Source organism: Babylonia areolata, chromosome 11, assembly GCF_041734735.1.
Source record: "Babylonia areolata isolate BAREFJ2019XMU chromosome 11, ASM4173473v1, whole genome shotgun sequence".
NCBI lineage: Eukaryota > Metazoa > Mollusca > Gastropoda > Neogastropoda > Buccinidae > Babylonia > Babylonia areolata.
The window spans coordinates 2,373,433-2,399,190 of NC_134886.1; the positions used below are offsets into that span (position 1 = coordinate 2,373,433).

At 44.2% G+C, this 25,758-nt stretch overlaps 2 protein-coding genes across 7 annotated transcripts in view; both read right to left on the reverse strand.

Moving 5' to 3' along the window:
- Positions 1–25,758, reverse strand: part of LOC143287453 (protein mono-ADP-ribosyltransferase PARP12-like) — a 56,142-nt gene that overhangs the window by 27,416 nt on the left and 2,968 nt on the right. For 4 of the 5 annotated variants that reach the window (XM_076595452.1, XM_076595448.1, XM_076595449.1 and 1 more), the window contains exons 2-6: positions 24,700–25,311; positions 23,972–24,297; positions 18,085–18,217; positions 13,598–13,739; positions 10,744–10,827 (exon numbers count right to left, since the gene is read on the reverse strand). In XM_076595452.1, coding sequence (XP_076451567.1) covers positions 10,744–10,827; positions 13,598–13,739; positions 18,085–18,217; positions 23,972–24,297; positions 24,700–24,945 — 931 coding nt within the window. In that variant the 5' untranslated portion in view covers positions 24,946–25,311. The remainder of the gene's footprint in view (positions 1–10,743; positions 10,828–13,597; positions 13,740–18,084; positions 18,218–23,971; positions 24,298–24,699; positions 25,312–25,758) is intronic. The other variant, XM_076595453.1, reaches the window with a different exon arrangement.
- Positions 1,657–10,730, reverse strand: LOC143287454 (uncharacterized). 2 transcript variants are annotated; one of them, XR_013055962.1, is made up of 2 exons: positions 2,857–10,730; positions 1,657–1,953 (listed from the first exon to the last, which is right to left on the reverse strand). XR_013055962.1 is itself a non-coding variant. In XM_076595454.1 (2 exons), exon 2 carries the CDS (start codon positions 5,309–5,311, stop codon positions 4,055–4,057), a length of 1,257 nt encoding a protein of 418 aa, XP_076451569.1. In that variant the 5' UTR covers positions 5,312–5,744; positions 6,646–10,730; the 3' UTR covers positions 1,657–4,054. The 2 variants fall into 2 exon arrangements, 1 of the variants encoding a protein (XP_076451569.1); XM_076595454.1 differs by having other exon boundaries at positions 1,657–5,744; positions 6,646–10,730.

The following is a 25,758-nucleotide window of genomic DNA, read 5'->3' on the forward strand; positions in this document are numbered from 1 at the left end:
TATCTAAAGAAAGTAAAGGAGTAAGCACAATGTGCTTGTTTACATCCAGCCCTCTGGTCAAAGAAAATTAATGATGAAGAGAAAAAAAGAAAATGGAGAAAAATAAAAAGTCAGAGTCAATTTCACAACAGCAACACCAAAATTACATACATATGTACAAACGTAAGTATAGATATTTATATTCATTACAAGAACATTATGAATGAATAGCAACAGAGACAACAGGGACAAGGCTGTGGTGGAGGGCAGAAAGATGAAGAAGAGACAAGGGGAAGAGTAACAAAGTGGAGGAGGCACACCGAACAGACAGGCACAGAGACTGACACAGAGAAACTGACAGGGGAGGAGAAAGGTATGAACATACTGACAAATAAAAAACATATTTGCTGTTAATAATGTATATGTGGTTTAAATAATCTTTAATTACTCAACAATACACATGATTACAATGCAATGAATGACAAAAGAGCATCAACAAGCTTAAAGCTTATACTGTGCTCACAACGTTGCACTTCAATTTTATCATGACGGCTGATGAACCATATTATGACTTGTATCAAATAACATTCATAAACAGTAAGCAATGAAATAATGAAATAAAACAAATAAGCAAACAGTACATAATATAGTAAAATAATGCTAATATCAATATTAACATGAGATTAAATTTATTATCACCAAAGTAATTGGCCTAATAGATGTATATGTGTTGCATAATCACATGTTTTTCAACAAATGTGCATGATGTCTGTTTCTAACGACAAGGATTCTTTTGATTGTGTTTGCACTGAGACAGGACAGTATTCCATTCCTTAAGCAACCCTCTGAATAAGACAGACTAGATTTTAAAAGATTGATCCTTGGAAGTGGCACCATAACTTTATGAAAATGATGCTGAGTTTTAGAGAGGGAGAGAGAGAGGGGGGGGGAGAGAGAGAGAGAGAGAGAGAGAGAGAGGAGAGAGAGAGAGAGAGAGAGAGAGGGGGGGGGGGGGAGAGAGAGAGAGAGAGAGAGAGAGAGAGAGAGGGGGGAGAGAGAGAGAGAGAGAGAGAGAGAGAGAGAGAGAGAGGGAGAAGGGGAAAGGGAAGAGAAATGTGTTATCAGTATCGACAAGACAACCGGATGACTAAAGCCACATTGTTATCATCAAATCCACCTATGACAGTTGTATCAGTATCAGTATCAGTAGCTTAAGGAGGTGTCACTGCGTTCGGACAAATCCATATACGCTACACCACATCTGCCAAGCAGATGCCTGACCAGCAGCGTAACCCAACGCGCTTAGTCAGGCCTTGAGAAAAAACAACAACACAAAAAACCAAAACAAAACAAACAAAATAAAAATAATAAAATAAAATAAAATTAAAATAATAAACAAACAAACAAAAAAAAAGATAAAGAAAAAAAAAACCCCCAAAACCCCCATAAATAAATGAATGAATAAAATAAAAATAAGTAAATAAATAAATAAATATTAGATAAATACATAAAAAAGAACTACTACAAATAATGATAATGTTTATAAGGTGCAAAAACTTGAAGTCAACTGTAAGCGTACAAATACATATATATATATATATACATATATATATATATATATATATATATATATATATATATATATATATATATATATATATATGTAAAAACTGAAAGTGTGGTTCGATTCTAATAGAAGAGAGAGGGGAGTTATGCAGGGGGATATAGGATCAACTAATCATGCACTCACTCACTCTCTCCTCACATCAATAGCAGGGCCACATGGAGTGGTTTTTATAGAGTGTTTACTTTACAGTGTTTACTTTACAATACAACATACACTAAGCAGTTCACCCTACTTAGCAAAAGCAACACACACTAAGGCAGCACACAGTAAAAAGTTCACCCTACACCTAAAGCAGCACCTATAAGCAGCACATAGTAAAAGTTCACCCTACACCTAAAGCAGCACACCTGGAACACAAACACACACCCAAAACCAAGGTCAGATAAAATCTCAAATATCTGGACATAACTGACATAAAAGGCCTATACCCTCTCAGCACCTTTCATCACATGTCCACCAGTATGCACTACTCTCACACAAAGATCTATGTGAGGTACAAGCTTCATCAAGCTTACCTGCCACCAGCAGTGACATACCAATTACCATACTGTGTACAAAACATATCACTGACCAATACAACCCTGTGTTCCAACTCATGTTACCCATCATTCAACTTAACTGTGTGCTACCATTACCAAACAAATCTCTTTGTCTTCACAAAGTATGCCACCGACACAAGTACATGAAAGGAAATCATTACTTCCAACATATCTGGTAAACAGCAATGTGCAACAACATAGCACTGACCCTCAATGCTCTCATAGTTTGCCAACTCACTAATCGCATTACAATGTTCCTTCCCACTTTGTCTGAACAAAGTAAACCACTGACACAAAGCACAACTCCTACACATGTTACCACAACTACCAATAGCTCAAACATGTGTTCCACAACACTTGCTGCTACCCCCATGTGCACACACACATGAAAAACCCTCAACACACACTGACAGTGTGTTAGCCCATAGATCTGTTCAGTCCACACTGAACCAACACCACCTACTATATACAAAACAAGTAAGTAATACATCAAGAATACAGAACAAGATATCTGTAACAAAATAGAAGGAGGGGGGGGGGGGGGACTCAAAAGTTATAGGCAGTACTTCCCTTACTTGATGGGTAGCTTTCACATGTTTTCCACAAGCCACAAGATCAACTTACACTGGCTGTCCACCGACATAAAACATAGTTTCCCAACACAACTAAGTTATCAACATAACATAAAACCATTACAAGTCATGTACTCACAGCCCAACAGGGATTTCCTTGTTCCTCACATCACTGATCAGTCAGTCATCCTGTGTCAGTCAGTTCTTCTGGGAGACAGCTCAGAACTGGCTGTGCTGACTGGTTTTATCCCTTCCCACAACATACTGTGTATACTAATGTAAACTATAGCACTCACTCCCCAACTAGTTGAACTGAAATAACCAATCTTTGCTTGTCCTAATGACGCTATGTGAATGACAGATTCACTGCTTGATCCCAATTCGTCCAATCCAACAGACTGATCTGATTCGCTACAATTCAACCCATTTGTCTATACACATTCTATGATGACAGGTTCACCCGTTTACGTCACAAAGAGATTGGGGAGACGGGACAATACAACTCTGGGCCTGTTAGCCGGCTTGATCAAAGTTCGAATTAGCATAACTTTTCCCTAGCTTTCGTTCCGAAGTCCCGCCATCTACCTCAGCCATGTTTGTGAACGGGGAGAAGGGGAACGACTTGAAAGACAGGCCGCCACACGGGATATACCAACATGCCGTGCTGGTCCGTTTCGAACACGGGGATGGTGGCAGACATCACGTAACTGCACGTATTCCTATAGCTGGGGCGGGTGACGCGGCGTCGCTGACCAAACAGGGCCGACTAGGGAGTAGGGGTGAAGGAGGGTGAAAGGAGGGAGGATGGCGCAGTGTCGGCGTGACCTCAAAGACTGGACTTTGGATGGCGCGGGAAGGGAGATAAGAAGAAGGGGGGGTGGGGGGGGGGGACGAAGGGATGGGGAGGGAAGGGGGACAGAGTGCAGGTGGTGGGGGGTGACACTGCTGGCACACTATAACACCCACCCCCGGCTTTTGAAGGCAATGTCCTCATTGCTGCTGACCACATGCTGACCACTGCCGTCATCAATTAATGCTAATGGGGAGATTAGTTCTCTAACCCAAAAATTAGCAAAAACATAAACATGTGAAAATGAAGACATTACAGGACAAAAGAAACCACCAAAAATACATTTCAAAATGATACAGCTGTACATAACACCATAACCCAGAAAAACAGACACACACAAAAAATGAAACTGGGAGATACAGAACACAAAAATCAACAGAGTTCCAGCTGACACACATTAGCAACCACAAGCCCTGGAACGGAGGAAAAAAAAAACCACGCAACAACATAGCATGACATACACAGTTTTCCTCATCCAGATTATCCTCTAGCAGGCCACAGCTACAATTTCAGCCCATGCTGGATGGCTAGTCTTACCCCTGCTGCTAACCCTAGCCCTACAGGTTGACCCTGACAGTTTCCCAACCCTGTCAGTCTGATCTGGGACCATGGCACCTACACAAGTCCCGTGCACCCCAGGCTTCGAATGAGACCTGGTGCCATTCTCACACAAACTGGTTACCACCAGTCTGTGTGACCGTCTGGGAGACTTGACTGCATCCTGGCAGTCTCTATCACTTGTGCCTTCCCGCGTGGCACAAGTACCAGGAATTCCTGGATCAGGTGGTATGGGCAGCAGCACCCATTCACCCTGGCAAGGATCATCCTCACAGTCAGCTATTGTTCTGACTGGAGTCTTTTCATTCGGACTCGGATCCTGCCTCCTGAGACTGTTGGGCAAGTCTCTCTGGTTCTCCTTATGGAAATCTCGGTACTTTTCCTTGGGGAGAACCTTACCCACCTTTGGGGAAATCCCATTTCCCACCACTGACTGACCTTTCCCTTTCCTACCTCTGTTCCTTCTCTTCCTACCCACAGCCCTGTTCTCTATCACAGCCCCATCTCTTTGACTAACAAACCCCTTAATTTCTTCCTGCATGGACCTAACACTCTCCTGCAACAACAACAGTTGATCTCCTAACTGTGCCATCTGTTCCCTGGCCTGTTGCTGTCGTTGGTCCTCCTCCAGCTCTTGCCACAGTCTCAGGGCTTCATCCCTCGCCTGGATGAAGGTGGTGTGTGGCTCCCTCGTCACTATGTGGCGCAGCTCCCTTTTCAGCAGGAGGTTCCGGAGGCCATCGATGAAGTGGTCCCTCAGCATCTCAGCGGTGAGGGCCCCAGTGCTCTTCATCTGGATGGTTCTCTCCATGCTGCGCAAAGCATGAGAGTAGTCCATGAGGGACTCCTCCGGCTGCTGTACCCTGCTGAAAAACCTGGACAGCAGTGTGGTGGTACGCCGTCCGTCGCCGAACACCCCCAGGAGAATGTTGATCACCTTCTCTGGGGTGTTGGTCCCCTCCAGGTCCCGCAGCATCAGCTCCCTGCGTGCGGTTCCCTGCAGATGGCTGTAAACAAAGTAGGCAGCCATCTCGTCTCCCATGGGGTACGCAGCCAGGACCCGCTTCACCTCCATGATGAAGTCCTCAGCCGACATCTCACCAGGCTCACCAGCGAATACTGGGAGTGTGGGTGCTACGTACCACCCCATGGGAAATTCCTGCACCACTGTAGTTGGGGTTGTCATCTCTGGGCTGTGCTACTTGGGCTGTGTTACCTGGCTGTGTGCTGCTTAAGTCCTAACTGCCTAACCTACCTATTGTGTCAGTAAATCACTCTACCTGCCTATCCTGTCGGCGACGCCAAGTTGTAAAAACTGAAAGTGTGGTTCGATTCTAATAGAAGAGAGAGGGGAGTTATGCAGGGGGATATAGGATCAACTAATCATGCACTCACTCACTCTCTCCTCACATCAATAGCAGGGCCACATGGAGTGGTTTTTATAGAGTGTTTACTTTACAGTGTTTACTTTACAATACAACATACACTAAGCAGTTCACCCTACTTAGCAAAAGCAACACACACTAAGGCAGCACACAGTAAAAAGTTCACCCTACACCTAAAGCAGCACCTATAAGCAGCACATAGTAAAAGTTCACCCTACACCTAAAGCAGCACACCTGGAACACAAACACACACCCAAAACCAAGGTCAGATAAAATCTCAAATATCTGGACATAACTGACATAAAAGGCCTATACCCTCTCAGCACCTTTCATCACATGTCCACCAGTATGCACTCCTCTCACACAAAGATCTATGTGAGGTACAAGCTTCATCAAGCTTACCTGCCACCAGCAGTGACATACCAATTACCATACTGTGTACAAAACATATCACTGACCAATACAACCCTGTGTTCCAACTCATGTTACCCATCATTCAACTTAACTGTGTGCTACCATTACCAAACAAATCTCTTTGTCTTCACAAAGTATGCCACCGACACAAGTACATGAAAGGAAATCATTACTTCCAACATATCTGGTAAACAGCAATGTGCAACAACATAGCACTGACCCTCAATGCTCTCATAGTTTGCCAACTCACTAATCGCATTACAATGTTCCTTCCCACTTTGTCTGAACAAAGTAAACCACTGACACAAAGCACAACTCCTACACATGTTACCACAACTACCAATAGCTCAAACATGTGTTCCACAACACTTGCTGCTACCCCCATGTGCACACACACATGAAAAACCCTCAACACACACTGACAGTGTGTTAGCCCATAGATCTGTTCAGTCCACACTGAACCAACACCACCTACTATATACAAAACAAGTAAGTAATACATCAAGAATACAGAACAAGATATCTGTAACAAAATAGAAGGAGGGGGGGGGGGGACTCAAAAGTTATAGGCAGTACTTCCCTTACTTGATGGGTAGCTTTCACACGTTTTCCACAAGCCACAAGATCAACTTACACTGGCTGTCCACCGACATAAAACATAGTTTCCCAACACAACTAAGTTATCAACATAACATAAAACCATTACAAGTCATGTACTCACAGCCCAACAGGGATTTCCTTGTTCCTCACATCACTGATCAGTCAGTCATCCTGTGTCAGTCAGTTCTTCTGGGAGACAGCTCAGAACTGGCTGTGCTGACTGGTTTTATCCCTTCCCACAACATACTGTGTATACTAATGTAAACTATAGCACTCACTCCCCAACTAGTTGAACTGAAATAACCAATCTTTGCTTGTCCTAATGACGCTATGTGAATGACAGATTCACTGCTTGATCCCAATTCGTCCAATCCAACAGACTGATCTGATTCGCTACAATTCAACCCATTTGTCTATACACATTCTATGATGACAGGTTCACCCGTTTACGTCACAAAGAGATTGGGGAGACGGGACAATACAACTCTGGGCCTGTTAGCCGGCTTGATCAAAGTTCGAATTAGCATAACTTTTCCCTAGCTTTCGTTCCGAAGTCCCGCCATCTACCTCAGCCATGTTTGTGAACGGGGAGAAGGGGAACGACTTGAAAGACAGGCAGCCACACGGGATATACCAACATGCCGTGCTGGTCCGTTTCGAACACGGGGATGGTGGCAGACATCACGTAACTGCACGTATTCCTATAGCTGGGGCGGGTGACGCGGCGTCGCTGACCAAACAGGGCCGACTAGGGAGTAGGGGTGAAGGAGGGTGAAAGGAGGGAGGATGGCGCAGTGTCGGCGTGACCTCAAAGACTGGACTTTGGATGGCGCGGGAAGGGAGATAAGAAGAAGGGGGGGGGGGGGGGGGGGACGAAGGGATGGGGAGGGAAGGGGGACAGAGTGCAGGTGGTGGGGGGTGACACTGCTGGCACACTATAACATATATATATATATATGTATGTATATAAAATAATAAGTATATAAATAAAAAAAAAAAAAAAAAAAATAAATAAATAAAAAAGACAACAATGATGATAAATAAGCAAATAAATGCAAAGCATGCAGACACACATTCACACATACATATGCATAACAGATATGCAACAAACATGCAGCTTCACAGATATGAAAACACAATCAGATACACATAAACGTACCTGAGCCCCAACACACACACACACACACACATTTCCCTGCACCCCCCTCCCACCCCTCCTCCTCCACATACTCATTTCTAGGCTACGTATCGCAGCTTCCACGGCACACACACACACACACACAGAGGCACACTTACTTGTACAAGCACACACATACGCCCATATCCCCCACCCCCAAACTCCGACACATATATACAAACATATATATGCACACCCGCACGTTCCAATATCCCATTGCTCCCACAGTGTAGGCATGCATACACACACATATCTCATCCTCTATCCCCCCCGCACCCTCCCACCTCCTCCCCCCCAACACACACGCATGTGCACAGAACTCTCCTTACACTTGTGTACACTTACACCCTCGCGCACGCACACACACACACAAACACACAGACCCATACAGGCCCACAAACACACACATACACACACGCACAGAGGCTGCCACTGACACTCCTTACACTTGTGTACACTTACACCCTCGCGCACGCACACACACACACAAACACACAGACCCATACAGGCCCACAAACACACACATACACACACGCACAGAGGCTGCCACTGATTGGCCGCAAGGGGGGTGGGAAAAGATCTCTGATGCCAAGAACGTGGCGTCTTGTGTGTTGCTCAGTCTATTGCATTTGGAAAAGCCCACAGATACTCTGTTCCGTTTTGAAGAAATTTGTGCAATGTTGGTTTGGAAATGATGCCGATATTTGTTTGATTTGCAAAGCATCGTGCTCTACCTTTCATGCTAGACTTATGGCCGCTCCCTCTCTCTACCTTTATTTCTTTGAGGCGATCGATGGTGTGATGGCCTTGTACCTGTTCTTTTTGATATTCTTTGACTTTTCTGAGGATTTCCGATTTTCCTAGATGTAGGCCGCTCGTTGTTGTTGCGTTACCAGCAAGTCTGTCAGCTCGCTCATTTCCCTTAACACCTGCATGTCCCGGGCAGTATGACCATGTAAGTTTTTTAATCTGAAAGTTGCGCATTGCCTTATGCCACTCTGGGCTTCCCATTCCATTTTCAATTTTCTGTATGAGGTTCATTGAGTCCGTTAGAATCATGGCATGTTGGTTTCTGGGCATATGGCTGGACGATAGCCACTGGAGAGCATGTGTCACAGCTTCAACTTCCATCGTTAGGCTGGAGGTTGTGACTTTGTAGGCAGCATTCTCTTCCCTAATTGTTTTTCCATTTTGTTTCGCAGTGAATCCCCAACCAGATTGGTCTTTGGTGATTGAGTCATCTGTGTATATGATGATGTCCTCTTCTTTACTGTTTTCTTCTATGAGTAGCTTCACTTCCGTATCAGCTTTGCCCTCTGGCCATTCCTGACAATGTCTTCCTAGAGTGGGTGAAATGGCTGAGTTGAATAGATGATTGAGGTTTTCGGGGTTTTTCTCCCATTCTTTTGTTTCTTTTAGGTCTTGTAGTCGGCGTACTAGCTGGATTGTGTCTTCTGCTTGCCCCATCCATGATCTTCCTCGTCCTAGACGGCTGCCTTTTGGTTCTTTGACTGCGTCATGTAGTGGGTTTTGAGGGTTTTCTAATGCTTGGAAGTAGTTCTTAACCTGTTCTAACTTGTTTCTGGCCTGCACTGAAGGAAGATCAAGCAGGTATCGCATGGTTTCCGTGGGCATGTCTTTTGTTGTTCCAAGGATCAGCCTCATAGCTTCATTTTGAACTCATTTTGAGCCCAAGTCCGTAGTCCATCACACGGAGGACGAGTGATTGGTATAGCAGGAAGAGGTGGCATTGTCCAATACCTTTGGTTGCCATTGCTTTTAAGACTGATATGACCCTTTTTGCATTTGAGGACAGTATTTTCCGTATGTTTTCTGAAGGTCAGCATCCTGTCGAACTGTATTCCTAGGTAGCGTAGCCATTTGGTTTTCTCAATCTGAATCCCGTCAAATGACACAGGTGGTGGTGATTTGCTCGCGGTTCTGTTGTTGAGGGTGCACAGCAAAGTCTGGGCTTTCACTGGATTGATGGAAGATCCTGTGTCTTCGCACCATTGAGCGATGTTGTTTAGTTGTTTCTGGACGGCTTTAGTTCTTTCCCAAGCATCTTTCAAAGTTTGTAATTAATATTTAAATGACTACTAGAGAGAGAGGGAGAAGGAGAGAGAGAGAGAGAGAGAAGACAAGACAAGACAAATGGTTTGTTGTATATCAGCCTCAGATCATTATATAGACACACAGGAAGGCGATGGGAGGCTGTAGATGTTTTGGGTGTCATCAATGATCATCGTTCAACTGACAAAAAAACAAAACAAAAAAACCCATACAAGTGTTGACTAACTTCTTTAATGGTCACATGAGAAAAACGTTTATGTGATGTAACTTTTGACATTTCGTTGCATTTTTATCATCATAATGTTTGCAGTGTCATTACAATCTTTTACATTCACCAGGATCAACAAATCAAACATATAGAGGACAATCAATGTCATTGAAAGCATCAGTTCAGTAATCACCATTGATCATACAAGATCTTTTGTTGATACCATGGAATATATATTGAGACAGATTACACTTGTGTGGGTCATAGTTTGCTTGGAGCAATATGCAAACCTTCTTTGATTTTTTTCAGAAATTTTATTCTTAGATCTGCATACACTGGGCATACAAACAAAAAATGCAATGCAATTTTGGTTTTTGAAAAAGACAGAGAAAGAGTGAGAGAGAGAGAGAGAGAGAGCAAGAGAGAGACAGACAGAAAGAGAGAGACAGACAGATGGATACTGCTGATGGTCTCTGAAAAGGTAGTATGGCAGCCTTCATGGCAGGGTAAATAAACAAAACGGTCATACATGTAAAATGTTACATGTCTTTCTGAGTGTGTATGTGTGTATGCCTGAAATCTGATTGAATGACACAGGAAATGAATAATGAGCGCCAAATGGCAGCCATCAGTCGGCTTTACACAGGTAAGCAGCCTGCTGTGCAAATGACCCCGTGTTTGTAAAGCGCTTAGAGCTTGGTCTCCGACAGAGGATAGGCAATATATAAGTATTCATATAATTCATTCACTCATTTATTTACCTGGTGATTCATCAGCAAAGGTGAACTTCTGTTGACGACTGAGGTTAGGAACAGACTTACACCTTTTGGGCCTGGCCCCTCCGTCTGTGGAAATGCCACAGCACACACACACACCAACCAACAGTCAATGACTTGAAACCCACATCATTCAATTTGAGACAATGGATGCATGATAGTCAGTTGTGTTCAACAATGACTATCAGGACAGCAGAGCTGTCCCAACTATCTGGGCTAGAATGTGATTATAGTGGAGAGTGTCTTGCTCAAGTTACATCCCCACTCTCTCATCCCCACTCTTTCAGGACAGTCAGTGTTGGGATGGTTCCCAAAGGCCAACTTAGTTAGCCCCAAAGGCTGCAGCACCAAGAGCCAGTGCAATTTTGCCTCCTAGTTTGAGTCATAGTCCTTCACAAAAGACAAAGCTGTAAATGATTTCCCATTGACTGGAGAAACCACATTCTGTTGGCCCAAATGTAAACTCATGTCAATCTGTGATATAAGCTGAGTGTTGGGCCAGTGGATGTAGAAGGCAAAGTCTCAGTTCTGTGTTTGCAAAACAAAAAAATAGCATGACAGGTTGTGAAGTCCCGTGGGGTCTGGTTTTCAACTCACTTGTTTTCTGCTGAATCATGGCACACATAGGCATCATTCATTTTGAAAGTTTCTTTCAGTAAGCACAGTGTCACGTACACCCATGCATGCACACATACACACACATACACACAACACACACACAGAGTGGATGTCTTCTTCAGAATTTTGCCAGAGGTCAACATGTATGTTGCCATGGGATCTTTCTCAGTGCACAAAGCGTGTGCTGTATATGTGACCTCGGTTTATCGCCTCACCTGAATGAGTGGACCCTCAGGGCTGATCTTCCAGTCAAACCTGGGAAGGAAGGAAGGGGAGTCCAGGATTCTAACCCCAACCCCACTGAGTACTGCATTTCATTTCTTCTGCCACCTCCCTCCCCAAAATTTGTAACAAGAGACGCAAGGCCTTCAAGACTCACTTGTGATACACTTAAAAAAAAAAATCCAAGCTTTTTATGTATTGAGTATAATTTCAAAATGTAATGTTTAAGATGAGAAAGATCAGTTTAAAGCAAATTACGTCCCCTAGCATTAATTACAGAGTAATTTCCCTTTTTTACTACCTGCACCAAAACGTTTGCAAAATAAATAAAACTTCCATGCTTAGCAAAAGAAGTTCCTGTTTGAACAAAAAATGATAATAATGACTGATCTTGTTGTTGGGTCAGAATAGCAGATCAAAGTGCCATGTTTAGAGAATACAAAAAATATAAATATAACAGTAAATGCAGTTTGCATATAATTAGGCTTCATTTTTTATTTTTTTGTGCCCATCCCAGAGGTGCAATATTGTTTTAAACAAGATGACTGGAAAGAACTGAATTTTTCCTATTGGTATGCCTAATTTGGTGTCAACTGACAAAGTATTTGCAGAGAAAATGTCAATGTTAAAGTTTACCACGGACACACAGACACACACACACACAGACAACCGAACACCGGGTTAAAACATAGACTCACTTTGTTTACACAAGTGAGTCAAAAAGGATAACAGCAAACACACGGAGGAACAGACACATATGATACACAAATTTCAAACAAGATGGCATGTGTAAACAAGACAGCGTGTGTAATTTAAGACAGCATGTGTAAAGAAGACAGTATGTGTAAACAAGACAGCATGTGTAATTCAAGACAGAGTGTGTAATTTAAAACAGCATGTGTAAACAAGACAGGGTGTGTAATTAAAGACAGCATGTGTCAATAAGACAGCATGTGTAATTTAAGACAGCATGTGGAATTCTAGACAGCATGTGTAAACAAGACAGCATGTGTAAATAAGACAGCATGTGTAAATAAGACAGCACCTGTAATTTAAGACAGCACATGTAATTCAAAACAGCATGTGTAAATGAAATAAGATGTGTAAACAAGACAGCATGTGTAAACAAGACAGCATGTGTAATTTAAGACAGAGTGTGTAAAGAAGACCTGCATGTGTAATTTAAGACAGCATGTGTAAACAAGACAGAGTATATAATTTAAGACAGCATGTGTAAACAAGACAGCGTGTAAACAAGACAGCATGTGTAATTCAAGACAGCATGTGTAAACAAGACAGCATGTGTAAACAAGACAGCATGTGTAATTTAAGACAGCATGTGTAAACAAGACAGCATGTGTAAACAAGACAGCATGTGTAATTTAAGACAGCGTGTGTAAACAAGACAGCATGTGTAAACAAGACAGCGTGTGTAAACAAGACAGCATGTGTAAACAAGACAGCATGTGTAATTCAAGACAGCATGTGTAAACAAGACAGCATGTGTAATTCAACACAGCGTGTGTAAACAAGACAGCATGTGTAATTCAAGACAGCATGTGTAAACAAGACAGAGTGTAAACAAGACAGAGTGTAAACAAGACAGCATGTGTAATTCAAGACAGCATGTGTAAACAAGACAGAGTGTAAACAAGACAGCGTGTGTAATTCAAGACAGCATGTGTAAACAAGACAGAGTGTAAACAAGACAGCATGTGTAATTCAAGACAGCATGTGTAAACAAGACAGCGTGTAAACAAGACAGCATGTGTAATTCAAGACAGCATGTGTAATTCAAGACAGCATGTGTAAACAAGACAGCATGTGTAAACAAGACAGCATGTGCTAACAAGACAGAATGTGCTTACAAGACAGCATAATGAGAGAGAGACAGACAGAGAAAGAGAGGGAGACAGAGTGCAGAGAGGAATGGAGAGAAAGAGAAAGGCAAGGGACAGAATGAAGGACAGACAGACAGATGGACAGACAGACAGACCACCTGAGGCATGTCCACGGGGGCAATGTTCTTCATCAGAGTCCTGGTCGGCCAGCTTTTTGACGTAGAGCTTCACCTCCTCCACAATGTCGCTCAGCCTGCGATGCGCCACGTCCAGCCCAAACTGGCACAGCACATCTTTCACCTGCAAAACACAGATACAGGTACAGAGTACTTTATCATCTCAACAAGAGAAATTCACACGTGGTGTACGCTACACAAACAACAGGTACAGAGACTTTATCATCTCAACAAGAGAAATTCACACGTGGTGTACGCTACACAAACAACAGGTACAGAATACTTTATCATCTCAACAAGAGAAATTCACACGTGGTGTACGCTACACAAACAACAGGTATAGAGTACTTTATCATCTCAACAAGAGAAATTCACACGTGGTGTATGCTACACAAACAACAGGTACAGAGACTTTATCATCTCAACAAGAGAAATTCACACGTGGTGTACGCTACACAAACAACAGGTACAGAATACTTTATCATCTCAACAAGAGAAATTCACACGTGGTGTACGCTACACAAACAACAGGTATAGAGTACTTTATCATCTCAACAAGAGAAATTCACACGTGGTGTATGCTACACAAACAACAGGTACAGAGACTTTATCATCTCAACAAGAGAAATTCACACGTGGTGTACGCTACACAAACAACAGGTACAGAATACTTTATCATCTCAACAAGAGAAATTCACACGTGGTGTACGCTACACAAACAACAGGTTTAGAGTACTTTATCATCTCAACAAGAGAAATTCACACATGGTGTACGCTACACAAACAACAGAGTACTTTATCAGCTCAACAAGAGAAATTCACACATGGTGTACGCTACACAAACAACAGGTACAGAGACTTTATCATCTCAACAAGAGAAATTCACACGTGGTGTACGCTACACAAACAACAGGTTTAGAGTACTTTATCATCTCAACAAGAGAAATTCACACATGGTGTACGCTACACAAACAACAGAGTACTTTATCAGCTCAACAAGAGAAATTCACACATGGTGTACGCTACACAAACAACAGGTACAGAGACTTTATCATCTCAACAAGAGAAATTCACACGTGGTGTACGCTACACAAACAACAGGTTTAGAGTACTTTATCATCTCAACAAGAGAAATTCACACGTGGTGTACGCTACACAAACAACAGGTACAGAATACTTTATGATTTCAACAATAGAAATTCACACGTGGTGTATGCTACACAAACAACAGGTTTAGAGTACTTTATCATCTCAACAAGAGAAATTCACATGTGGTGAACGCTACACAAACAACAGGTACAGAATACTTTATCATCTCAACAAGAGAAATTCACACGTGGTGTATGCTACACAAACAACAGGTACAGAATACTTTATCATCTCAACAAGAGAAATTCATTCATGGTGTAATCTACACAATCAATGCATGGTATGAACACACAAAAGGCAAAAATGCTCAAATGCCAAGGTAATGTGGAACCTCAAAATCATAAACACCCACTGATCACAGTCAGTTAATATCAACATAAATGCGTGCATAAAAGACATAAAATGCTTCACTGGCAAGTTAATGTACGCATCACATACAATAATCACAGCCACACGCATGCAATAAGCAAAGCAACATGCATAAAATGTAAATCAATATAATACAGAACCAAAACAGAGACATACAGGATATGGCTTCATCAGCCCCTTGTAGCATGACCTTGACTCAAATCAAGGTCTTAATATAGTTTTTTCTTCACTTTTTATTTTGCAAGCTGATAAAGTTTTCTTGTTTTCATCTTTGAGTAAATGAGTTGCAGTATCTGTGTTCACACACACGTGTGTGTGTGTGTGTGTGTGTGTGTGTGTGTGTGTGTGTGTGTGTGAATACAAACATTCTCATACTGTGTGTGTGTGTGTGTGTGTGTGTGCACGCGCACAATGGGGAGGGAGGCAGGGTGCAGAAGAGAGAGAGAGAAAGTAACAACTTTTTGTTAATTTGTTTTCTGCCCCAGAATTTGAGACATTTTGTTTTCCATATTCCAATGACGATAATGATGATAGGGGAATGATGATCAGGTAGGATTTCTTTGATGCTTTTGGCTGTATGTGATAGTCATACTCTTTGTTTTTTGATCACATGAGCCTCTGGGGTATTACATGGTCTAAGGAAGATCACTGATACACATGCAGAATGGAAGCAGTCCTGGAGCGGATCCTTGAGGAACTCCACTTTTCACTGCTACCGTATTAGAGAAGTCCGCTGCCTCTGACATGGTAGACCATTCAATCCTTCTTTCCTGTCTTCATTTTACATTTGGTATCAACGGCACTGTTCTAAACTGGTTCAAATCTTATCTCATTGATCGATTTCAATCTGTCATTGTTGATCATTTCCACTCTGAACCCATTAAAATGGAACATGCGAGTCCCACAGGGCTAGGGATCTGTTTTAGGCCCAGTGCTTTTCACACTGTACACTGCTCCTCACACTAAAATTATCAACCGCCATAATGTCAGTCATCATTCTTATGCTGATGACACTCAACTCCAGAAGAGTGCTACCCCTGAAAAACTGTCGTCGCTCTTGCAAGAAACATCCAACTGCTTCCTGGACATACAAAACTGGATGACTCTAAATAAGTTACAGTTGAACGTGGACAAAACTGAAGCAATGATTGTTGGAACTAAACAAAAACTGTCTTCCATCACAACTGACACAATCAAACTTGGCAGTATATCCATCCCTCTTTCCAGTTCAGTCAGGAACCTTGGTGTTGTCCTTGACAACACACTGTCCACGCAAAAATTCATCAGTCAGACATGTCAATCCTGCTACTGTCAACTGCGGCACATCAGTTCCATCCAGAAGTATCTGTCCACTGACGCAACATCTGGACTTGTCGTTTCTCTCATTCTCTCTCGCCTTGACTACTGTAACTCTCTATTGTCTGGTTTGCCTGTTTCATCCATTCAGTCCCTTCAGCGCATACAAAACTACAATACTGCCTGACTCGTCCTCATAAAGAAAAGATCTGAGCACATCACTCCTCTTTTGCAACATCTCCACTGGCTCTCTGTCTCACACAGAATAAAGTACAAGATCAGCACTCTATGTTATAAATGTATTCACAACTCTGCCCCTTCCTATCTCTGTGGCTGCCTTCACCTCTGCACTCCATCTCGCTCACTACGATCGGCTTCGGATCCACTCTGTTTACGCAGACCCAGATTTAAACACTCGACTGTTGGACGCCAGTCTTTCTCTGTCTCTGGACCTTGTAATTGGAATGAACTTCCTCTTTCGCTTCGTCAGGTCTCCACACTCAGCTCTTTCAAGTCTGGCCTTAAACCCCACCTCTTCCCAAAATAGCCTCCCTTCCCTGCCTCTTCCTTGTCTTCAGTGTTTGGTGTTTCTTTCTCCAGTTTTAGAGTTGTGCATGTGTTTGAATGACTGGCACAAAAGCGCTTTGATTTGTCTCTGCACAAGATTCAGTGCTGTATAAATATAATAATTATTAAATAATTACTGTTATCAAGTCACTGCTGGTATACATCTGTTATGTTCTGTCAGTATGGTTAATAATGCAATATCAAAAAAAGAATACTGTGGTCATGTCTCTGAAATACAATGACCACTCTTGAAGTAACATTTGGGGAGAGAGAGAGAGTTGGGGGGGGGGAGAGGGAAGAGAATGGAGAGAGAGAGGGAGAGAAGGGAGAGAAAGAGAGAGGGAAGAGAAGAGAAGAGAGAGAGAGAGGTTGCAGGGGGAGAGGGAAAAGAGAGAGAGAGAGGGAGAGAGAGAGAGGGAAGAGAAGAGAGTGAGAGAGGGAAGAGAAGAGAGAGAGAGGGAGAGAGAGAGGGAGGGAAGAGAAAGGAGAGAGAGGGAAGAGAAGAGAGAGAGAGGGAGAGAGAGGGAAGGTAAGAGAGAGAGAGAGAGAGAGAGGGAAGAGAAGAGAGAGAGAGGGGGAAGAGAAGAGAAGAGAAGAGAGAGAGAGGGAGGGAAGAGAAGAGAGAGAGAGGGAGGGAAGAGAAGAGAGAGAGAGGGAGGGAAGAGAAAAGAGAGAGAGAGAGAGAGGGAGACAGAGAGAGAGAGAGGGAAGAGAAGAGAAGAGAGAGAGAGAGAGGGAGGGAAGAGAAGAGAGAGAGAGGGAAGAGAAGAGAGAGAGAGGAGAGAGAGAGAGAGAGAGAGAGAGAGAGAGAGAAGAGACAGACAGACAGACAGAAGAGACAGAGACTGAGTGAGAGAGAAAGACAGAGAGAGATAGACAGACAGAACGACAGAGAGAGCGAGACAGACAGACAGAAAGAGAGACACAGAGACAGAGAGAGGGAGAGATAGAGACAGAGAGACAGAGAGAGCGAGACAGACAGACAGAGAGACACAGAGAGAGAGAGAGAGACAGAGAGAGAGAGAGAGAGAGAGAGAGAGAGAGACAGAGACAGAGAGAGAGAGACAGAGGTGGTGCTGTGATGTCACCTGAGGATGGTTGATGTTATGGTTCCTCTCACATTTCTTGCCAAACCGGCACTGCTCCAGCATGTAGTGACGACACAAGTGCAGGAAACGGCAATCATTTCCCTTGCTGCACCCTCTGTGTACATTGTAGTACCTGCATTCAACACACAGTCAGTGTGGTACCTGCATTCAACACACAGTCAGTGTAGTACCTGCATTCAACACACGCAGTCAGTGTGGTACCTGCATTCAACACACGCAGTCAGTGTGGTACCTGCATTCAACACACGCAGTCAGTGTGGTACCTGCATTCAACACACACAGTCAGTGTGGTACCTGCATTCAACACACAGTCAGTGTGGTACCTGCATTCAACACACAGTCAGTGTAGTACCTGCATTCAACACACGCAGTCAGTGTGGTACCTGCATTCAGCACACACAGTCAGTGTGGTACCTGCATTCAGCACACACAGTCAGTGTGGTACCTGGATTCAACACACAGTCAGTGTGGTACCTGCATTCAACACACACAGTCAGTGTAGTACCTGCATTCAACACACAGTCAGTGTAGTACCTGCATTCAACACACAGTCAGTGTAGTACCTGCATTCAACACACACAGTCAGTGTGGTACCTGCATTCAACAGAGTCAGTATAGTACCTGGATTCAACACACACAGTCAGTGTAGTACCTGAATTCAACACACAGTCAGTGTGGTACCTGCATTCAGCACACGCAGTCAGTGTGGTACCTGCATTCAACACACAGTCAGTGTAGTACCTGCATTCAACACACACAGTCAGTGTGGTACCTGCATTCAACAGAGTCAGTATAGTACCTGGATTCAACACACACAGTCAGTGTGGTACCTGCATTCAACACACACAGTCAGTGTAGTACCTGCATTCAACACACAGTCAGTGTGGTACCTGCATTCAACACACACAGTCAGTGTGGTACCTGCATTCAACACACAGTCAGTGTAGTACCTGAATTCAACACACACAGTCAGTGTAGTACCTGCATTCAACACACAGTTAGTGTAGTACCTGCATTGAACACACACAGTCAGTGTGGTACCTGCATTCAACACACAGTCAGTGTAGTACCTGAATTCAACACACAGTCAGTGTAGTACCTGCATTCAACACACAGTCAGTGTGGTACCTGCATTCAACACACAGTCAGTGTGGTACCTGCATTCAGCACACACAGTCAGTGTGGTACCTGGATTCAACACACAGTCAGTGTGGTACCTGCATTCAACACACACAGTCAGTGTAGTACCTGCATTCAACACACAGTCAGTGTGGTACCTGCATTCAACACACAGTCAGTGTGGTACCTGCATTCAACACACACAGTCAGTGTAGTACCTGCATTCAACACACACAGTCAGTGTAGTACCTGCATTCAACACACAGTCAGTGTGGTACCTGGATTCAACACACGCAGTCAGTGTGGTACCTGCATTCAACACACACAGTCAGTGTAGTACCTGCATTCAACACACACAGTCAGTGCAGTACCTGCATTCAACACACACAGTCAGTGTAGTACCTGCATTCAACACACACAGTCAGTGTGGTACCTGCATTCAACACACAGTCAGTGTGGTACCTGCATTCAACACACGCAGTCAGTGTGGTACCTGCATTCAGCACACACAGTCAGTGTGGTACCTGCATTCAGCACACACAGTCAGTGTGGTACCTGCATTCAGCACACACAGTCAGTGTGGTACCTGCATTCAACACACACAGTCAGTGTGGTACCTGCATTCAACACACACAGTCAGTGTAGTACCTGCATTCAACACACAGTCAGTGTAGTACCTGCATTCAACACACACAGTCAGTGTAGTACCTGCATTCAACACACAGTCAGTGTGGTACCTGCATTCAACACACAGTCAGTGTGGTACCTGGATTCAACACACAGTCAGTGTAGTACCTGCATTCAACACACAGTCAGTGTGGTACCTGCATTCAACACACAGTCAGTGTGGTACCTGCATTCAACACACAGTCAGTGTGGTACCTGCATTCAGCACACACAGTCAGTGTGGTACCTGCATTCAACACACACAGTCAGTGTGGTACCTGGATTCAACACACAGTCAGTGTAGTACCTGCATTCAACACACGCAGTCAGTGTGGTACCTGCATTCAACACACACAGTCAGTGTAGTACCTGGATTCAACACAGTCAGTGTAGTACCTGAATTCAACACACAGTCAGTGTGGTACCTGCATTCAACACACGCAGTCAGTGTAGTACCTGAATTCAACACACAGTTAGTGTAGTACCTGCATTCAACACACACAGTCAGTGTGGTACCTGCATTCAACACACACAGTCAGTGTAGTACCTGCATTCAACACACAGTCAGTGTAGTACCTGCATTCAACACACACAGTCAGTGTGGTACCTGCATTCAACAGAGTCAGTATAGTACCTGGATTCAACACACACAGTCAGTGTAGTACCTGAATTCAACACACAGTCAGTGTAGTACCTGCATTCAACACACGCAGTCAGTGTGGTACCTGCATTCAACACACAGTCAGTGTAGTACCTGCATTCAACACACACAGTCAGTGTGGTACCTGCATTCAACAGAGTCAGTATAGTACCTGGATTCAACACACACAGTCAGTGTGGTACCTGCATTCAACACACACAGTCAGTGTAGTACCTGCATTCAACACACAGTCAGTGTGGTACCTGCATTCAACACACACAGTCAGTGTAGTACCTGCATTCAACACACAGTCAGTGTAGTACCTGCATTCAACACACACAGTCAGTGTAGTACCTGCATTCAACACACAGTCAGTGTAGTACCTGCATTCAACACACACAGTCAGTGTGGTACCTGCATTCAACACACAGTCAGTGTAGTACCTGAATTCAACACACAGTCAGTGTAGTACCTGAATTCAACACACAGTCAGTGTGGTACCTGCATTCAGCACACACAGTCAGTGTAGTACCTGCATTCAACACACAGTCAGTGTAGTACCTGAATTCAACACACAGTCAGTGTGGTACCTGCATTCAGCACACACAGTCAGTGTGGTACCTGCATTCAACACACAGTCAGTGTGGTACCTGCATTCAACACACAGTCAGTGTGGTACCTGCATTCAACACACACAGTCAGTGTAGTACCTGCATTCAACACACAGTCAGTGTGGTACCTGCATTCAACACACACAGTCAGTGTGGTACCTGCATTCAACACACAGTCAGTGTGGTACCTGGATTCAACACACACAGTCAGTGTGGTACCTGCATTCAACACACACAGTCAGTGTGGTACCTGGATTCAACACACACAGTCAGTGTGGTACCTGAATTCAACACACAGTCAGTGTAGTACCTGAATTCAACACACACAGTCAGTGTGGTACCTGCATTCAACACACACAGTCAGTGTAGTACCTGCATTCAACACACAGTCAGTGTAGTACCTGCATTCAACACACACAGTCAGTGTGGTACCTGCATTCAACACACAGTCAGTGTGGTACCTGAATTCAACACACACAGTCAGTGTAGTACCTGCATTCAACACACAGTTAGTGTAGTACCTGCATTGAACACACACAGTCAGTGTAGTACCTGCATTCAACACACACAGTCAGTGTAGTACCTGCATTCAACACACAGTCAGTGTAGTACCTGAATTCAACACACACAGTCAGTGTAGTACCTGCATTCAACACACAGTCAGTGTAGTACCTGCATTCAACACACAGTCAGTGTAGTACCTGAATTCACACACACAGTCAGTGTAGTACCTGCATTCAACACACAGTCAGTGTAGTACCTGAATTCAACACACAGTCAGTGTGGTACCTGCATTCAGCACACACAGTCAGTGTGGTACCTGCATTCAACACACAGTCAGTGTAGTACCTGAATTCAACACACAGTCAGTGTAGTACCTGCATTCAACACACACAGTCAGTGTGGTACCTGAATTCAACACACAGTCAGTGTAGTACCTGCATTCAACACACACAGTCAGTGTGGTACCTGCATTCAACACACAGTCAGTGTGGTACCTGCATTCAACACACAGTCAGTGTGGTACCTGCATTCAACACACAGTCAGTGTAGTACCTGCGCTCAACACACACAGTCAGTGTAGTACCTGCATTAAGCAGACAATAATGATAAGAAATAAATAAACAAATAAATGTAAATAAATATACAGACACGCACACACACACACACACAAATACACACACACCATACCACACAACATCATACCAAACCACACAGCACCACTCTACACCACACAATTCCACAAACACCACGCCACACCACAAACATCACAGCACACCACACCACACAACTCCACAAACACCACACCACAAACACCACACCACAAACACCACAGCACAGCACACCACACCACACCACTCCACAAACACCACACCACAAACACCACAGCACAGCACACCACAAACACCACAGTACACCACACCACACAACTCCACAAACACCACACCACACCACAAACACCATAGCACACCACAAACACCATAGCACACCACAAACACCACACCACAAACACCATAGCACACCACAAACACCACACCACAAACACCATAGCACTCCACAAACACCACACCACAAACACCATAGCACACCACAAACACCATAGCACACCACAAACATCACACCACAAACACCATAGCACACCACAAACACCATTGCACACCACAAACACCACACCACAAACACCATAGCACACCACAAACACCACTCCACAAACACCACACCACAAACACCATAGCTCATTACAAACACCACACCACACCACACTACAAACACCACACCACACCACACCACAAACACCACACCACACCACAAACACTACATCACAAACATCACACCACACCACACCACACCACAAACACCACACCAAACACCACACCACAAACACCACACCACACCACAAACGCCACACCACACCACAAATACCACACCACAAACATCACACCACAAACATCACACCACACCACAAACGCCACACCAAACACCACACCACAAACATCACACCACACCACAAACGCCACACCACACCACAAATACCACACCACAAACATCACACCACAAACATCACACCACACCACACCATAAACATCACACCAGAAACACCACACCATGCCACAAACACCACACCACAAACACCACACCACACTACAAACACCACATCACACCACAAACATCACACCACAAACACCACACCAAACCACAAACACCACACCACACCAGAAACACCACACCACAAACACCACACCATGCCACAAACACCACACCACACCAGAAACACCACACCACAAACACCACACCACACCACACCACCAACACCATAGCACACCACACCACAAAACACCACACCACAAACAATCAATCACACCACACCACCAACACCAACACCATCGCACACCACACCACAAACATATAGCACACCACAAACACCACACCACAAACACCACAGCACAGCACAAACAGTGAAACACCACACCACAAACACCACACCAATAACACCATAGCACACCACAACGAAAAGCCCACACCCCCAGCACCACACCCCACATCCCAAACACACTCCCCAAACCCCCTACACCAGACAAGAATAATAATAATAATAATAATGGTATTTATATAGCGCTGAATCTTGTGCAGAGACAAATCAAAGCGCTTTCGCACCAGTCATTCACATGCATGCATAACTCTAAAACTGTAGAAACTAAAGACAAGGAAGAGGCAGGCAAGGGAGGCTATTTTGGGAAGAGGTTGACGAAGCGAAAGAGGAAGTTCATTCCAATTGCAAGGTCCAGAGACAGAGAAAGAACGGCGGCCAACGCCAAGAAGAGCAACTGACCTGCACACCTGCGGCAGCGTGACGCCCTGACGGATGGTCGGCAGACAGAAGAGGGAGCGCAGACGGGTGATGTCTATCCCGTCCAGGAGGTGGCGCTGCAACAGCCGCTGGTTGTGCGGCGTGCGAAGGTCGTGGCCGAAGAGACAGCGATTCTCGAAGCTGCACTGCCCGGACAGCAGAAAAAAGCGACAGACGTGGAGGTCGGGGCATGAACCGTCAGGGCATGACCCGCTCTTATTGCTGTGTGCAGGGCAGACCGCCAGGGACGTCCTGGGGGAGACTGTCGATATCGAGATCGGTCGGCCGGTGGTTTCCACCACAAACAGCTGTTGAATGTTCAGACTAATTCTAAACTTTAAAATCATGATAATTACATTTATCTTATCCAACTATCTACCAACGTACAGATACATATATGTATATATTACATATGAATAGATAGATAGATATGGATATTCACACACACACACACATAATACACACACACACACACATCTTTTCTAGATATCATTTTTTTATCCTGTACTCTTAGCATTGCCAATTTCTTCTATTTGAAGCTGATAAAGAGACTTAAGTCTTCAGTCTAGAGTTTATCTATCTATCTATTATATATATTAGATAGATAGATAGATAGATATCACAGAATTAATTCTCACAAAGAGTGCAAAGCAAGAGCAAACTGTCACCCGAGGGAAAGCCAAAGACAGACAGAGAGAATGAGCTCTCACAAGCGTGCAGAGTTTCAGGCATTGCTCCAACTCGTCAGGGTGATGGACGCCAAACTTGCGGCACTTCCTGGCGCCCAGTCGCTGGAAGAGGCTGGGGACATCCAGCTGACAGACCCCGCAATGTTTCTGCTGGGCCAGCAGGGAGATCAGGGCCTCGTGGTACAGCTGCCTTCTCTGACCGTCCCTCTGGTCCCTGTCCCTGCCCTGCTCGTCTACCCAGCTCCTCTTCTGCTCCCTTCCATACATGGTCCTGTGATCCTTGTTTTCCTCTGTTGCTGATCCCTGATCCTGTTCCTCTGTGATCCTGTTCCTCTATTGATGCTTGATTCTGTTGAACTGTTCCTCTGTTGATCACTGATTCTGTTCACCTGTTGATTCCTGATTCTGCTCACCTGTTGATCACTGATTCTGTTCACCTGTTGATTCCTGATTCTGCTCACCTGTTGATCACTGATTCTGTTCACCTGTTGATTCCTGATTCTGTTCACCTGTTGATCACTGATTCTGTTCACCTGTTGATTCCTGATTCTGTTCACCTGTTGATCCCTGATTCTGATCACCTGTGATCCTGTTCACCTGTCGATCCCTGATTCTGTTCACCTGTCCTGATTGCTGTAACAGACATCAGTCACCCAGTGCACAACAAGGCCAGTGGAGTGGTGGCCAAGTGGTAGCACATCTGCCTGGAGAGCGAGAGAATCTGAGGCTACGTGCTTGAATCCCACACCCACCAGAACATTCTCCTCCTCCACAGAAACCTTGAATGGTGGTCTGGGCACTGGTCATTTGGATGAGATGATAAACTGAGGTCCCGTGTATAGCATGTACTTACCAAGGCATGTTAACGAAATTCAGCGCTTGTAGCTTTTAGAGGCGTTTTGATTGGCTAAGAGCGGACCGGGCAAGATGGGTCATCTTTTCACTGTTTGCCACGCAAAATTTGGCTAAGTGGAGTAAACTGATAGGCCTAGTTTGCATCAGTTTGACATGGTACAGTATATGACACCAAATAGGTTGTTCACGGCAAAACTTTGCAGAAAAAAAACAACAAATTTGCAA